Source organism: Scyliorhinus canicula, chromosome 24, assembly GCF_902713615.1.
Source record: "Scyliorhinus canicula chromosome 24, sScyCan1.1, whole genome shotgun sequence".
Taxonomy (NCBI): domain Eukaryota; kingdom Metazoa; phylum Chordata; class Chondrichthyes; order Carcharhiniformes; family Scyliorhinidae; genus Scyliorhinus; species Scyliorhinus canicula.
In genome coordinates this window covers 6,335,990-6,353,130 of record NC_052169.1, presented here as the reverse complement: position 1 = coordinate 6,353,130, position 17,141 = coordinate 6,335,990, and the positions used below count along the sequence as shown (strand labels likewise).

The 17,141-nt window shown below is 49.1% G+C and overlaps 1 protein-coding gene and 1 pseudogene across 4 annotated transcripts in view; one reads left to right on the top strand and one right to left on the bottom strand.

Annotated features, from left to right (window-relative positions):
* Window positions 1-16,338, top strand: part of LOC119956883 (proline-serine-threonine phosphatase-interacting protein 1-like) — a 75,759-nt gene extending 59,421 nt beyond the window's left edge. Inside the window, exons 11-16 of one of the 4 annotated variants that reach the window (XM_038784429.1) lie at window positions 69-165; window positions 2,816-2,906; window positions 4,116-4,148; window positions 8,443-8,519; window positions 12,517-12,596; window positions 15,604-16,338. In XM_038784429.1, coding sequence (XP_038640357.1) covers window positions 69-165; window positions 2,816-2,906; window positions 4,116-4,148; window positions 8,443-8,519; window positions 12,517-12,596; window positions 15,604-15,735 — 510 coding nt within the window. In that variant the 3' untranslated portion in view covers window positions 15,736-16,338. Of the gene's footprint in view, window positions 1-68; window positions 166-2,815; window positions 2,907-4,115; window positions 4,149-8,442; window positions 8,520-12,513; window positions 12,597-15,603 lie in introns of all 4 variants that reach the window. The other 3 variants (XM_038784428.1, XM_038784432.1, XM_038784430.1) reach the window with 3 other exon arrangements.
* Window positions 1,957-2,176, bottom strand: LOC119956954 (annotated as a pseudogene).
* Window positions 16,339-17,141: the final 803 nt, after the last annotated feature.

The following is a 17,141-nucleotide window of genomic DNA, read 5'->3' as shown; positions in this document are numbered from 1 at the left end:
GCTATTTCTGATCCATGGGATCTTACTCCACACTAGAGCTTTTATGCTACCTTTTAACCTTCCTGCAGCTATATGAAGAGACTCGGAAGGTTCTGGAGCTGTGTGACATTGATGCTGATATGGACTGCTTCATTCAGAAGAAAATGACAGGGTTGAATCCACCTGGTAAGACTCTAACAGGTCTTCTCTATGATCACAGGCCAGGTCTCTTTGGGATGGAGTTCGAGATCTTCTGGGATATCCAAGAGAATAATCTGTTTGAGTAAAGAGTTGCAAACCAGAGGACTATTTTGAACACCCAAACCGAGCCTCGCACGGACGCCAACCTTCACTGTATTCCCCACTCCCTCCTTGACCGGACCGCTTGCCTAACCCCCCCCCCCTCCTTCACACACTACTCCCACCCTGACCCTCCATCCCCCCTAAACCTCCTACACTCGCCTTCTCCCTGGCCTGTCCTTTTCGATAGAACTGTTAAACTCAACAGCTTTACAGCAGCTAGTGCGGTAAAAATGGGGCCTGTCCTTGTTCATTCCCTTTCTTTTCGACTCTGCCACTGGACCCAGGAACCTGCTGCACTGCCTCAATCTCACCCAGCCTGAATCAGGAAGGTCGGGTAAGACTGGCACCGTATGAATTCGACACGGATTGCCACATAAGTTGTGGCCCATAATATTGAAGACCTCTCCACAGCGCCAAGAACCCTGGTTCAATCCCGGCCCCAGGTCACTGCCCGTGTGGAGTTTGCACATTCTCCCTGTGTCTGCGTGGGTCTCACCCTCACAACCCAAAAAGATATAGGTGGATTGGCCACGCTAAATTGCCCCTTTAATTGGAATTTTTTTTTTTAACTCTCAGTTTGGCTCCCAGAGTCTCCAATTTAATCCCCAACCGTTAGTGGACGAGGCTCTGTTCCAACTGGCGTTTGTGCCACGTGGTCAGGAGATGAGAAAAAATCCTGTGCCTTTCCCACTCGATGTGTCACCAATGGTCACCCTTCATCTTTCCTCTTCAGTCAGGACACCTGGCGGGGTGGGGGTGATGGACGAAAGGAGGGAGGGGGTCATGAGAGAGAAAGAGAACATCAACTTCAGAACTTGGCACGGTGGCTATCGGGCATGCATTATCCTTCAATAGCAGGTAGTTTGTCCATATTCTGGTCGAGCTTAATCCCATCCGCAAATGCACACCCCTCCACCAGGGGTTCCTGATGCTGTAATGAGGAATGGATCCACTGGGTGGCAGTGTAGTGTAGTGTAGTGACCAGTAATCCAGAGGCCCAGGCTGATGTTCTGGCGACACGGGTTCAAATCCCACCACGACAGCTGGTAGAATTTATTTATTTATTTTTAAATTTAGAGTTCTCAATTCTTTTTCTTTCCAATTAAGGGGCAACTTAATGTGACCAATCCACCTACGCTGCACAACTTTAGGTTGTGCGGGTGAGACCCACGCAGACAGTTTGCATCAGAATGGTCACTACCCCACCCCCCTCCCACTCCCAATGGTTCACTTTTATAATTGAGATGCATAAATTGACCCCTGTTTTTGGAGGATGTTTTGAGGTTGACAGGAGCTGTGGGGTTTAAATGAATGGATGGAAGGGTTCGCCAGTCTGGAGGAGCTAAGGGAGAGGGTAGAGCTGCCGAGGGGGAGTGAGTTCAGGCGTCTGCAGGTTAGGGACTTTGCATGAAAGGTCTGGAGGGGGTTCCCTCGGTTGCTGGGACACACCCTGCTGGAGTGACTGCGGCTCCCGGATGTGGAAGAGGAGGGAAGAATTCGGGATATCTATAAGTGGCTGGGGGAGCAGGGAGGCGAGCGGGTGGTGAAGATCAAGGAGAAATGGGAAGCGGAGTTGGGAATGGGGATCAATTGGGGAGTATGGAGTGAGGCACTGCGAAGGTAAACGGGACCTCCTCTTGTGCAAGGATGAGCCTGATACAGTTTATTTATTTATTTTTATTCCTTTATCTGAGTTACAAAGCCAGGGTTCAGAGTGTGGACAGGGGTGAATCCCTAATCCAACTCCTTGCCTGCTCCAAAAACCAATTCAAATTCAAATTGAATCCAATTCATGGTCTCCACAAGAGACATAGCAGATCTTAATTGGCAGAGGCATTGCCAAGAGGCTGAGCAGATACAACTCTTGATCTTAGCCAAAAGGCCGAGACGCAATCTGATACAGTTGAAGGTTGTGCACAGGATGCATATGACTCGGGCGAGAATGAGTGGCTTCTTTTAGGGGGTAGCAGATGGGTGTGGGCGGGGGCCAGCAAATCACGCGCACATGTTTTGGAATTATGAGAAAGGAAAAATCTGTACAGTTGATTGCTGGGAAGTATGTTTCCCGACGTGTTTGTTTGCTGTAACCTGTTTTGACACATGTTTGTAAGAAAATACATTTCTTAAAAAAATTAATTAACGGATGGAAAAATGAGAGGTTCTAGTTTCGCTTTGAGCTTTTCTCGAGCAACACTCCCTTGTAGCACCGTTGCTGAATAGGAATGTCCTGTAAGGCCTTTAGAACGGGGGGCATTGCATCAATTTTATCAACCATGATTGAATGGTGGAGTTGACTCGATGGGCCGAATGGCCTTACTTCCACTCCTATGTCTTATGGTCTTAAGAGCATGTATCGGGTGAAATCGTGCAAACCTCGTGTGATCGTTTGTTTTTAAATTCTTTCATGGGATGTGGGCGCTTCTGCCTGGACAGATCATTTTGCTTCCTCATGTTCAGCAATGCGATTCGTGAGTCTTTAACGAGCGTGTTTCCGATGTTGAATTCACTCCTGGACCATTGCCTCTCTTTACAGCTCCCATCAAGTACGAGAATTATTATAACAAGTTGTCCACCACGGAAAACCGCATAGTGGCCTCCTCCAGGAATGGGGGCGTGATGAAAAGGTAAAACAGCGCCTGCGCGGTTTCAGATTCATCCCAGCCGAGTCCATTGGAATTTCGCACCTACGATCAGAACGTGCCTGCGCGCCGGAGCCACACCTCCCTCAGCTCTGGCCGAGTTAATGCTGGAGCCACGAAGTCCGAGCTTGAAGCAAATTCTTTCTCGGTCTTGGGACGGGAATGAGCACCGCTCAATGGGGATTGGACTGGGGTCATCAGCCATTCCAAATACCGGGATAGGGCAGCACGGTAGCACAGTGGTTAGCACAGTTGCTTCACAGCTCCAGGCTCCCGGGTTCGATTCCCGGCTTGGGTCACTGTCTGTGCGGAGTCTGCACTTTCTCCCCCGTGTCTGCGTGGGTTTCCTCCGGGTGCTGCGGTTTCCTCTCGCCGTCCAAAGGTGCGCAGGCTAGGTGGATTAGCCTTGATAAATTGCCCTTGGTCTCCAAAAAAGGTGGGGTAGGGTTGCTGGGTTACGGGGATGGGGTGGAGGTGCGGGCTTGGATGGGGTGCTCTTTCCGGTGGCCGGTGCGGATCCGATGGGCTGAGTGGCCTCCTTTTGCAGTGTAAATTCTATGAAGAGTTGGTCAAGAATGTTAGAAATGTCTTGAGTGCCCAAGAATTTGAGATTGAGGGAAGAGAGTTTTGGGGGTGGAGAGGGTCCGGAAGACCAGGGGAATCCGGAGGGAATCAGGAGGCTTGAGAGGCCGGGGTGAATCGAGTTGCCAGCAATCCTCTGAATATTAAAGGTCTTAAATTTGGCAAAAAAAGGTTCTTTACACCTTTACACCAGGGTAAAGGATCAGGCAAAACTTAACTAGGATATAGTTAGATGTGACAGTGGAGCATGCATGAGGACAAGTTGAGCCCCTCTCGCCATTTTTCTTCAGGGTTAAGGCACTACATAAATGCAAGGGAGTGTGGACATGCGCTGCCGTTTAATTTACTGCGGTAGGGAGTGGGGAGGTTTCCATTTAACAAGTGTAGCATTCAGTTTAACTTTGTAGGTCGCTGAATTGGAAACATGTGGAGTGAGTGTTTCCCATGAATGCACAGAACCATTAACAGAATATCCTTCAGCCCCCCCCCCCCCCGCCCCAGGGGGTTCAAGCAGCAAAGCAGGATTTTGCAGACGTTATCAGTTGTGATCTTGTCCCATGCTTCTGGCTGTGTTTGTTATTAACTTCCATGTTTCGATATTTTGTGTTTCAGATATTTTCCTAATTTTTTCCATTTACCCGACAGGTATATCTATAAATTGACTGTTTGCTGATTCATTAATGTGTGTCTAGCAACGTGGCTATACGTGTAAGCAAACTGTGCCTTTACGCAGGGCAGCAATTAACACCTCCGCTTCGCAATGGCTGATTAACACTTGAGCGATCGTTCCCGTGATCACGAGACATTTGCATCGTTTTATATTGGCGTCTGTCGGATTTTCCACCACTGGTTCTGGAAGCACTCGCCTGCCTAACAGCTGCTGCGTGTGCGCCTGCTAGGCTTGCTAAACGTGACGCAGCTGGAGCCAGAATAATAATAATCGCTTATTGTCACAAGTAGGCTTCAATGAAGTTACTGCGAAAAGCCCCTAGTGGCCACATTCCGGCGCCTGTTCGGCGAGGCCGGTACGGGAATTGAACCCGCGCTGCTGGCATTGTTCTGCATTGCAAGTCAGCTATTTAGCCCACTGTGCTAAACCAGCCCAGAATGTTCATTTCCCAACGAAAGGAGCAGCTTTTATAGGGCAGAGAGAGAGAGCAGCTAGCAGTATGTGCTAACCCGCCAAATCCCAAACGTGAAATGCCTCGAGAACCCTCGGATCAACTTGGGTTAAGGGAGGCAAAAAGAAAATCAGCCTCTAGTTAATATCGAACAGGCAAAGTGAGATTCAGAAGCCGGACTAGTAGTTTGGTGGTAAGGTTACTGGGCGAGTAATCCAGAGGCCAAGTGGTACACTGGTTCAAATCCCATTCCAGCAGGTGGGGAAATTTAAAACTCCTGCAATTAATAAATCTGGGATTAGGTCTGGGATTGTTGTGAACCTTCCCACCTCTGGTTCATTGATGTGAGAGAAAGAAATCTGCCACTCTTACCCAGTCTGGCCTAGATGTGAATCCAGACCCATAGCAATGTGGCTGAGACCATTAGCTGAAATGGTCGAGCGAGCGACTCGGTTAATTTCAGAGGGGCGTTTTATTCCTCCCCACAACCGCCATACATCCCAAAAATGACTTGAAAAGAAAGAAAACAGGTGCTGGGAATTTGAAATTGAAACGAGAAAATGCTGGGCGCCCTCCCCCGTGGAGAGAGGGCCTGAGGATTGTTGCTTTTGAGCGAAGGTCATTGACCTCAAAACGTTAATCCTATTTTTTACGTCTGCGCAGAGGAACTTTCGCTGTGCCCTGCGGCTTTATGCATTGCTGCAGTGACGTGCTACCAGCCAACAGTCCGGGATACGAGTGCCTTGTGCATCTTCCAGCAACACCAAAATAACCCCTGCCTTCCTCCAGCCCCTGTACTCTTTGACCTCCCTTGTCAGTCAAGAATGTATCTAATTCAGCATTAAAGATATTTAATGTCCCTGCCTCTACCAGTCTTGATGGGAAGAGACTTTGACAGACTCTTTTTGTCTTCAATGGGAGGCATCTTATTCTTAAACTGTTCAATTTTTTTCAGAATGTAATATTATGGGAGGGAAGAGCTTACATCAAAAACACGCCTTTCGCGTTTTCAGCACAAGTTGTGTTGAAGAAATTAATAGTCAGCACTTCGAGTTTCCGCCAAAGGTCCTTTATTTAACACGAAGTTCGTGGGGGGATTAGGGAGACCACAGTCATTCCAAACGTCCCCGCTTTACAGAAGTAAGGCAAGCAATTTATATAGAACAAAGAACAAAAGAAAATTACAGCACAGGCCCTTCGGCCCTCCCAGCCTGCGCCGATCCAGATCCTTTATCTAAACCTGTCGCCTATTTTCCAAGGATCTACTTCCCTCTGTTCCCAGCCCTATGATCCAGGAAGCAATATCGAGGACAAAATACATTCTTTAGATTAGCAAAAAGACAGGAAAGCGAGTGTTTAACAACAGGCCGTGGGTTCTTCGCCTAAGAAAAATAATAATTGCTGTCAGCTAAACAATGTGCAGCTGTACGCTTGTTTACATTGTATGACCTTCTGACTGTTTCATACAGAACTTCTTGACTAAAAATAAGGCCAAATATCCGTCCATGCTTTGCCAAGTGCCTATTTCCCTAACATATAGTCAAGCAGCTCGTTAAAATGAATAGAGTATTAAGGCAATTAATCCGCCAACTAAAGTCCCTTCTACAGGTTGTATTGTGTTTAAAATTGTTCCAAGTGTTATGGGAGAGGTGTTTTCAGAACCCCAAAATATATCATGGAGTTCAACCAACCCCAACCTTTAATGTATTGTTGCTTTTGAAGCACACGGCATGTTCCCCAGGTGCAGTATTACAATTATGGACAGGTGGTTTTTAAAACAAAACAATGTTTATTCCATGAACTCAAATTAACCTTTTAAATAAACATTGGATCTCTTAATACCCCTTACTTCAAAGATAACCCCGAAAATAATACAACACTACCCAATCCTGCAAACTGTTCCTTTACACATCCAAAAGACTTAACAAATCTTTCCAACAGAAGCACATTAGATTTATATTGAGACCTTTTTACAATTCCGATTTCACCAAAGGATTAAGAGATAGTCCTTCATGGCAGAGATCCCCAGCAATGCAGCTCACAGCCACACCCAAGCTTTCTTCAAACTGAAACTAAAACTCCCAAAAAGCAGAAGTGAGCTCAGGTCCCCCCCCCCCCCCCCCCCCGTGACATCATTTCAGTAATATGCTCAGCTTCGTTTCTTAAAGGTACATTTCTTAAACATCCAATTCTTAAAGGCACTCTCACATGACACAAGGAATTGATCCAAAAGGATCAGAAGAATCCCACATTTGACCCCTGGTCTGTCATAGAATCACAGAATCCCTACAGTGCAGAAGGAGGCCATTCGGCCCATCGAGTCTGCAGCCCACCTAGGCAAATCCGTCACCCTATCCCCTGTAACCCCTCCTAACCCTTTGAACACTTAGGGGCAGGTTAGCCAGTCCACCTAACCTGCACATCTTTGGACCTGTGGGAGGAAACCGGAGCACCCGGAGGAAACCCACGCAGACTCCGCACAGACAGTCACCCGAGGCCGGAATCGAACCCGGGACCCTGGCGCGGTGAGGCAGCAGTGGTTTGCCCTTTAGTCTTTCATGTAATGTGGGCATCAGCATTTGTTGCCCATCCCAAATTGCCCTTGAACTGAGTGTCTTGCCAGACCATTTCAGGGGGCAGTTCAGAGTCAACCACATCGCAGTGGGTCAGAAGTCACATGTAGGCCAGACCGGGTAAAGACGGCAGATTTCCTTCCCTAAAGGACCTGTGTGAACCAGATGGTTTTTGTTACAATTAACGTGAGTTTCGGAGACTAGCTTTCCCTTCTCCCCCTGCTCCAACGCCTTACTTCGCGCATGGGCAACATTAAGTGAGTATTGATTTGCACTCGGCCTAGATCAGGGGTGTCAAACTCAAATACACCGTGGGCCAAAATTTAAAAATCGGGACAAGTCGAGGGCCGGACTGGTTCAATGTTTTTTTGCAAAACTTATTGAAATGAACTTGTTGAACCTGGAACTAATAAAGCTTAGGTTATTGCCTATAAAAACATTAAATATTAAATAAATAAAAAAATTAGTTACACTTATTTCTTATTGCTTTATCTGGAGCTTTTCCAGAGTAATTTCTAATGAAAACATTTTTCCACAGGCCAACATTTTGTGATTCACACTATACCTGAATAAACTCGGCATCAGCCATATCATACGCCATAGGCGCTTCAATTGCTGGGGCCAGCTTTAATAGTAATTAGATATTATTAGGGCAGCACGGTGGCCTAGTGGTTAGCACAACCGCCTCACGGCGCTGAGGTCCCAGGTTCGATCCCGGCTCTGGGTCACTGTCCGTGTGGAGTTTGCACGTTCTCCCCGTGTCTGCGTGGGTTTCGCCCCCACAACCCAAAAATGTGCAGAGTAGGTGGATTGGCCGCGCTAAATTGCCCCTTAATTGGAAAAAGTAATTGGGTAATCTAAATTTTAAAAAAAAAAGTAATTAGATATTATCTCGCGGGCCAAAGATAATTCCACCGCGGGCGGGCCTTGAGTTTGACATATATGGCCTAGATGTTCAAACAGCCTGCCCACTATTGACTAAGGGTCAGACGCAAGGAATGATAAATTATCGGATATCCTAAACCAGTCAGTCCCTTCGGAGGAGCTTGGGAAATCTGACAGGAGACAAAGGGACCGACATTTCTCCTGAAGGAACGGAATATTTGATCATTAAGAAGGTCAATAAATGTATTTAGTCTATATCAAAGTGAACGAAACTGACACGGAGTAATGACCATTTGCTCTATCTTGAGTTGCCAGCTGCTGTTAGTTGTGAATTTATGACCCCTCTTCCTTTCTGTTCAGGATTAGCCACCTGTTACCTGGCCATACCTCCAAATCCAACAGCAGTAATTCACTCAACGTGACGGTGCCACCTCCAGGTAAGAAACACGGAGAAACTACATTCGTATAGCGCCCTTTGCAGTCACCAAATGTCTCCGAGCGCTTTACAGCTGATGAAGTTGTCGGAAAAGGCGACAGAAAACATTTGCGTGCAGCAAGCTCCCACAAACAGCAAGGTGATAATGAAAATATAATCTTTTGTCACATTGATTAAGGGATGAATATTGGCCAAGGCGTCCAGGGATAAACCCCCCCCCCCCCCCCCCCCCCCCCGGTTTTACATCCTCCTGAGCAGACAGATTAACGGCTCATCTGAAAAACAGCGCCCCCGACAGTGCAGTATTCCCCCGGTATTGCGCTGGAGTGTCTGGCTCGATTTTCGTGCTTTGGCCCCGGAGTGCGGCTTGAACCCAGGATGTTTGTGACCCAAGAGGATTGAATCTGGTCCTGTTCAAAAAGACTCTGGGGGCAATAATTTTTATTATTATGAGCGTCTATACTTTGGTTCTCCCCAGAGCTGCACTGGGAATGGTCCATTGCTGTGCTGCTCGGAGTCCTAATTCTGGCCAGCTTTTGAGCCTTGTTAGACAGCGCACATGTGTCAGGGTGGATCCAGTCTGTTGAGTCTCAAAAAAAAAATAGAAATTGCTGGAAATACTCAGCAGGTCCCGGCAGCATCCGTCAAGAGAGAGAAACGGTTTCAGGTCGATTACCTTTTGTCAGATTGGATCAGCTTTAGTTTTCATGCCGTAACCTGAGTACAAACAGGACCCCGATATAAATCCCAGTCACTCACTCCTCTCACTGCTGCTGTCATTTTGTGGCCATCCTGCTCTCCTTCACCAGTCCTAAACGAGGCCATTGCATCTGCACCGTTCAGTGTGAAAGGCCAAATGTGCCCTGTGCAGAACGATTTAGCCAGAACTTTGTAAACGCTCAGCAAGTCCGGCACCGGCTGTGGAGACAGAAACAGAGAGTTGATGTTTCAGGTTGATAGTTTGGAAGTGTTACAGCCCCCTGGGCTGGTGCCCGGTCAGTTCCAGCTCCACTTGGGGCTGGTTTAGCACAGTGGTCTAAACAGATGGCTTGTAATCCAGAACAAGGCCAGCAGCGCGGGTTCAATTCCCGTACCAGCCTTCCCGAACAGGCACCAGAATGTGGCGACTGGGGGCTTTTCACAGTAACTTCATTGAAGCCTACTTGTGACAATATGCAATTATTATTATTATTATTATTATTATTACGTGACGCAGAATTGCAACACAATTGAAACTAATAAATAATTATTAGAAAACCCCCAAGGTTTTGGCCCTTGGCTGACCAATAATTACAGTTACCAGGTTTGTAAATTCAAACACAATTAAGGTTTATTAATAACAAAAACTATAATTAAATAGGCAGCAAATACAACTGGTTAACTATTATCTAATTCGTTATCCCCCACTTTAACTTACCCCCATCCTCTATATGTACACACACACACAAACACAAGACAAACAAACACAGAGAGGAATAAAGGGGTGAAAATATTAAGTAAAAGGATAAAGAGTCTTTGTTTCGGTTGGTTGTCTTTAAGCAAACTTCACTTCCCTTTAGGCTTTCAGTTCAAGATTTCTTCTGTCAGTCTGTAATGATTTTCACTGTAGATTCATTCAGGTCTCTGCAGTTTCAGAAATACGGCAGCTTCTCTGGAGACACCAGGAGTAAAGGAGGGGGAAGGAGAGAGAGCAGGAGGGGGAGAGAGGGGGAAAGAGAGAGAGCAGGTTCGCTTTTCAGAGCGTCCAGGATTCAAACGGAATTTCTCCAGGTTCTCTGAAAATCATCCCACCCAGGCAGGATCCCATCACCGCCTGTTACTGGGCAGATTGCAACCTTTTGACCAATTCATTGGCCACCAGACATCCAATCAGATCCCACCCCATCTCTCGGGCGGTGAAAGTTTTCCTGTCTGAAGTGTATTATGTTGTAAATATCAAGTTCCCCATTTCCCCGACACGACTTAAAGGGACCACTAAGCATCCATGGATCAAAATGATGACACCAAAAATAAAAAATGGTGGGTGGGGGGGGGGGGGGGGGGGGGGGGGGCAAAGCGAATTAACAGGAAGGGCCCTTACAATGTTTCTAAGGAAGCGGGGAGGGGGGGCGGAGGCAGGAGCTGGGAGAAATGAGAGGAAGGAACGACTATTTATACAGCACCTGTAATGTGATGAAAGATCCTAGGACAGTTCACAGGAGCATTAGAAAATTAATTAATCCACTGAACCAGATAGAGATATCAGGCCAGCCGACCAAAAGCGTGGTCAAAGGGGCGGGAATTAGGAGGTGGAGGGAATAGAGGTTTAAGGAGGGACCAGGCAACCAAAGAGGCAACAATTTAAATTGGGGTTGCACAAAGAGTAGAAATTAGAGAAGCGAGGAGAGGGTTGTGGGGGCTGGAGGCGACTGCGGAGTTGGTGAGGGAGTGAGGAGGCCATGGAGGGATTTGAAAACCAAGGGCAGCACGGTAGCATTGTGGATAGCACAATTGCTTCACAGCTCCAGGGTCCCAGGTTCGATTCCCGGCTGGGTCACTGGCTGTGCGGAGTCTGCACGTTCTCCCCGTGTCTGCGTGGGTTTCCTCCGGGTGCTCCGGTTTCCTCCCACAGTCCAAAGATGTGCAGGTTAAGTGGATTGGCCATGCTAAATTGCACTTAGTGACCAAAATTGCCCTTAGTGTTGGGTGGGGTTACTGGGTTATGTGGATAGGGTGGTGTGGGCTTGGGTAGGGTGCTCTTTCCAGGAGCCGGTGCTGACTCGATGGGTTGAATGGCCTCCTTCTGCACTGTAAATTCTATGATAATGTTTAAACCAAATGTTGCTCGCCCAGGAGCCGAGCACGGAGGGAATGGGTGAAGGGGAGCTGCTGGAAGTTGAGAGTCAGACAGCAGAGTTTTAGACGGACTCCAGTTTACGAGCTTTAAGGGCAGCACGGTAGCATGGTGGTTAGCATAAATGCTGCACAGCTCCAGGGTCCCAGGTTCGATTCCAGGCTGGGTCACTGTCTGTGCGGAGTCTGCACGTCCTCCCCGTGTGTGCGTGGGTTTCCTCCGGGTGCTCCGGTTTCCTCCCACAGTCCAAAGATGTGCGGGTTGGGTGGATTGGCCATGCTAAATTGCCCGTAGTGTCCTAAAAAGTAAGGTTAGGGGGGGGTTGTTGGGTTACGGGTATAGGGTGGATACGTGGGTTTGAGTAGGGTGATCATTGCTCGGCACAACATCGAGGGCCGAAGGGCCTGTTCTGTGCTGTACTGTTCTATGTTCTCTGTATGAGGGAACTCTATGGGAGAGCAGCCGGGAGTGCGTTGGAATACCCGAGGTTTAACCCAGCCATGGGTGAGGGTTTCAGTGTCAGGGGAGCTGAGATGGGGTGGAAAGGGAGAAGTCTCTTCAGGGGTGCAGGGGAGGAATGAGGCATCTCAGTTGCATCAGCCTCCTGAGAAAAGTAATGTTTTTTGCGTGCTGCGTTTTCCTGCCCGGGACTGGGTTTGCTATTTCACAGTTATACCATTAGATGGCAGCGTTGCTCCATGTGACACTGGGTACTGAGGACAAATCTGCGAGAAGTCCATTTGAGGAGTGGTTAAGGGATAAATCTTCACCAGGTCACCACTGGAACTTTCCTGCTCTAAACCCTCAAGATAGGGGTGGTACGGGCAGCACGGTGGCGCAGTGGGTTAGCCCTGCTGCCTCACGGCGCCGAGGTCCCAGGTTCAATCCCGGCTCTGGGTTACTGTCCGTGTGGAGTTTGCACATTCTCCCCGTGTCTGCGTGGGTTTCGTCCCCACAACACAAAGCTGGTTAGGTGGATTGGCCACGCGAAATTGCCCCTTAATTGAAAAAAAAATGAATTGGGTACACTAAATTTATTTTTTTAAATTGCTCGCTAGACAAGGGAATACTTCTAAATTAAGGCTATTTATAAAAATAGATGTAGGGATATTAACCGATAGGCATTGAAATACTTATTTGGTTGATTTTCTGTGTTTATTAGCAGAGGATTTGTATGCCAGTGTTGTGGTCGTACAGCAGGAAAATCCCAACAGTTACAGAGTGATTTACGACTACACAGCTCAGGTAAGGGTGCAGAGTGAGATTCCTTCTCACTGTTTGCCACGTGCTGCAATTGGCTGTCTCGTTTTTTAATCTGTCTGTTCCTGGAGCCTGGACAATATTGGCAGCCTCTCTAATCACGGCCGGCCATTATGCTCTGCAATCACGCCTTATGCTGGTTAGCTAACACTCCCTGGAGGCTTGCACGTTTGCTGGGGAGAGGATCCGGGGGTGGAGGGGTTCGGAGAGAAGGGGGAGTGTGGGGAGAAGGACGGGGGGGGAACATGGGGGATTGGGAGGAATGAGGTATGGAGGGGAGTGTTGGGGGGGTTTAGGAAGAGGGGAGTGTGGAGGGGGCGTTTGGGGGGAGGGGAGTGTGGGGGAGGGGAGTGTGGAGGGATTGGGGAGGGGTGTTGAGGGGGTTGGGGGAGGGGAGTGTGGGGGGGATTGGGGGAGGGGAGGGTTTGGGTGGAGGGGAGTTTTGGAGGGGAGAGGAGTGGGGGGGGATTGGGGGGAGGGGTGAGTGGGGGGGATTGGGGGGAGGGGTGCGTGGGGGGGGATTGGGGGGAGGGGTGCGTGGGGGGAATTGGGGGAGGGATGCGTGGGGGGAATTGGGGGAGAGGTGCGTGGGGGGATTGGGGGAGGGATGCGTGGGGGGGATTGGGGGAAGGGTGCGTGGGGGGGATTGGGGGAGGAGTGTGTGGGGGGGATTGGGGGAGGGGTGTGTGGAGGGCAGATTGGGGGAGGGGTGTGTGGAGGGCATATTGTGGGAGGGGTGTTGAGGGGGTGGGATCATGGGGAGTTGGGGGAGGGGAGATGGAGGGGGAACTGGGGGAGGGGAGGGTTTGGGTGGAGGGGAGCTTTGGGGGGATTGGGGGGAGGGAGCGGAGTTGGAGGGGGATTGGGGGAGGGGCGTTGAGGGGGTGGAATCATGGGGAGTTGAGGGAGGGGAGATGGAGGGGGACTGGGGGAGGGGAGGGTTTGGGTGGAGGGGAGCTTTGGGGAGATTGGGGGGAGGGAGGGGAGGTGGAGGGGGATTGGGGGAGGGGTGTTGAGGGGGTGGAATCATGGGGAGTTGAGGGAGGGGATTGGGGGGTTGCAGGAGGGATGCTCCAGACCATCAAGAGTGGGGCGCAGGCTGTTCACTTCCTGCCTGAGCCGATTGCGAGTTAAGCACTCAGATTTCCTTTGGTACCTTCAACAATCGCAAAGTTCCCCACTGACAAAACATTGCAATTCAATCCAGGTGCTCCTGCTGTCTATGGATTGGCTGTTGAAGCACAGAATGGAGCAACTCCAATATAATCAGGCTAATCGATATTGAACTGAGCATGTTATCCATTTCAAGCTCCTGGAATAAGCATCAGGCATGACAGGGTCAGGTCTGACATGGTCAGTTAGTGGTTAGGGGTCTGCTCCAGTGGTACCATCGTGGTACATGTTCCTTCAGGTATGCAGCCCCAAGAGGGCATCAGAAACCAACTGACCCCCATTGGATTGGTCAGAATTGTACTTGGCAACGCTCCACAGTGATTTGTCATTTCCTCCTGCAGTATGGTCGACCAGGAAACTCCCGCTCTTGAGGGCAGCACAGTAGCACAAGTGGCTGGTGTCATAATATACACACAGGCATATGATGGTGCACAGAACACAGCAGCCAATCACCAGACAGGACACAGCCACTATAAAGCCAGAGGGCACTAGTTTTCCCGCTCGCTGGGGATGCAGCCTCTGAGACAGCCAGAGCCCGTGAGCAGCAACTAGAACACACACCATGTGGTGGTAAGATAGTCTGGTCAGGTTAGCCTCAGGTCTCCAGTCAACTCAGCATCGTGTCAACCCACAGTTAAAGTATGTATGATACTTAAGAGATCAATAAAATCGAGTTGCATTTCTTCAAGTGTTGGAAGCCTGTCTCTCTCACTGCTACAGTCCTCGTAGACCCAGCTTACCCAACACATCAGCCAGCACTGTGGCTTCACAGCGCCAGGGTCCCAGGTTCGATTCCCCGCTGGGTCACTGTCTGTGCGGAGTCTGCACGTTCTCCCCGTGTTTGCGTGGGTTTCCTCCGGGTGCTCCGGTTTCCTCCCCCGGTCCAAAGACGTGCAGGTTAGGTGGATTGGCCACGATAAATTGCCCTTAGTGACCAAAGGGGTTGGGAGGGGTTATTGGGTTACGAGGATAGGGAGGAAGTGAGGGCTTAAGTGGGTTGGTGCAGACTCGATGGGCTGAATGGCCTCCTTCTGCACTGTATGTTCTATAACCATTATCCTGTCCTCTCTGACCTCCGCGTGACCCCGGACCCCACAGCAACGTGGTTGACACTTAACTGCCCCCTGAAACGGCCGAACGAGTGAGTGAATTGTACTGAAGGAAGTGGTTCACCAACACCTTCTCATTGACAATTAGGGATGGGCAGCTAATGCTGGGCTTTGCCAACGTTGCCCACATCCTGTGAACAAATATTTGTTTTAAATTCCAAGTGAAGCTGCCTTTCGCTCCCCAACGGTGCGTCTCAGCCCCATCCTCAGTCAGAGAACTCCATGTGAGCAACATTTCAATTTATCACTTAAATAATGTTCCCTCGTAAAGTTTGAATGCGATTTAAAAAAAAAAACAAATGTATTCATTTACGGGATGTGGGCGGATGTGGTTAGACCCAGCATTTATTGCCCATCCCTAATTGCCCTTCAGACGGTGGTGGTGAACCGCGGCAGGCCCTGAGGTGTAGGTACACCCACTGTGCTGTTAGGGAGGGACTTCCAGGATTTTGACCCAGCGACAGCGAAGGAACGGCCGATTATATTTCCAAGTCGAGGTGGTGAGTGACTCGGAGGGGAACCCCCCCCAGGTGGTGGTTTCCCCTATGTATCTGCCAGTAGGTGTGAAATTAGCGGACGTTTCGTGCTCTGGCGTTTGGCCGCTAGCCTCTGGTCCGAGAGGGGGGGGGGGGGTCTACGTTCCCTTCACTGCGCGAGAGTCGGCCAGTGGACGAGAGAAGAACTAATGTCCACTTTCTCTGCCCGATCAGAGCGGCGATGAGCTGGATATAACTGCCAACGACATCATCCAGATCACGGACGAGAGCGAGGATGGATGGTGGACCGCCAGTCGGAATGGAAAGAGTGGTCTAGTCCCCAGCACCTACCTGGAGAAGGCTTGAGAGCGTCGAGACTCCATCCAGCAACATGAATCACGTCCCCTGGCGCTAATTGAGAAAACAGTAACACTGAAGGTGATTGGGAATTTGCTAAACTACGTAACCTCCAAGCTGGCTGGAGCCGACCCAGCTCAATGCAGTGGATGCTGATAACGTGATGTTCAATTCCCTGTGACCTTCGCCTGCCTGCGTAACCTCACCAATTGGCCAGTTCCTGTGGTAAATAGATGTCAAGTGATGCTACCCAGATTTCTATTGTAAACTCTGCTCGCTGCAACATTAATTAATTGTTCTAACATATCCAATTATTGCACAAGCTCATCCTCCCGACCTTAATTTTCTCAACGTCCTGTCGAGGTGGGTGTTGGAAGAGTATTAAATTGTTTGTTCCTCTTCCTGCCACTAATCTCCCCCCCCCCCCCCCCCACTCCTCTCCGTCCTTGCTGAATTTGTGGGGCAAATGGACAGGGGCCTTGACAATGACCCAATGTAGCCCCATTTGCTGGGGGAAACCAGAGTCAGGCCTCTTGTGATGCACTTGAAAAGAACATTTCCCTCTTTCAACTTCCCTTGAGGGCATCAACTTTTCTGGGTGGGGTGGGGGGGGGGGGGGGGGGGGGGACGACGGTCACCATTGACGGTCACCATTGACGGTCAGCCTCACCATTTAGCTTGAGCTGATCGGATACAAGAGGCAGCACAATTGAGCTCCATTCTCTCCTCGTCGGGGATTTCTGGGATAGGGGTGTGGAGCAGGGACCCTCGATATCTTTTTGTTCCTTCTGTAATCTAAGGCTGTCGGCTGCGTCTGCGAGACACTATATTTCCAGCTTTTCCTGCTCCCGTTCCTTGGCTGTGCACGTCGTAGCTTTTTAAAACAGCGAATGATTAATTTTAGGTAAGTTAGGTGTTGTTTTAAATGATTTGGAGCAATTGGCTTGTGCAACAAGACGCACCCCCCGTCTCCGAATCTTGCATTTGTGCAACACTTCCTGGCTTTGTTGCTCTTACGAACTTTGGGTCACACTTAACATTAAAATTGCTAAAGGAGACATAGAGACAGGAAGATCTGCATGTAAACAGCTACCTGTGGTGGTGTCATTACAAGTCTTTGTCCATTAGGTGGTGCTGTTGAGTGAGTCTTCTTGCAACCTGCCTGCACGTTGTGTACTCCAAAAAGAAACCTTATATTTATCAACTCAGTGAACATTCATATATCATACATAAAGTGTTATCCTATTATTAAATATACTGAAATCTGCACACATTTGCTGTGTACACACCAGGTGACAAATGCAGTACCGTCATATAGTGTTTTTTATATAGTCAGTGTTCAGGTGGGAGTGCTAGGAGTGTCTGCAGTGATAGATTTCTAGTGATTTAAAAATTTTAATCATGTAAATAATTAA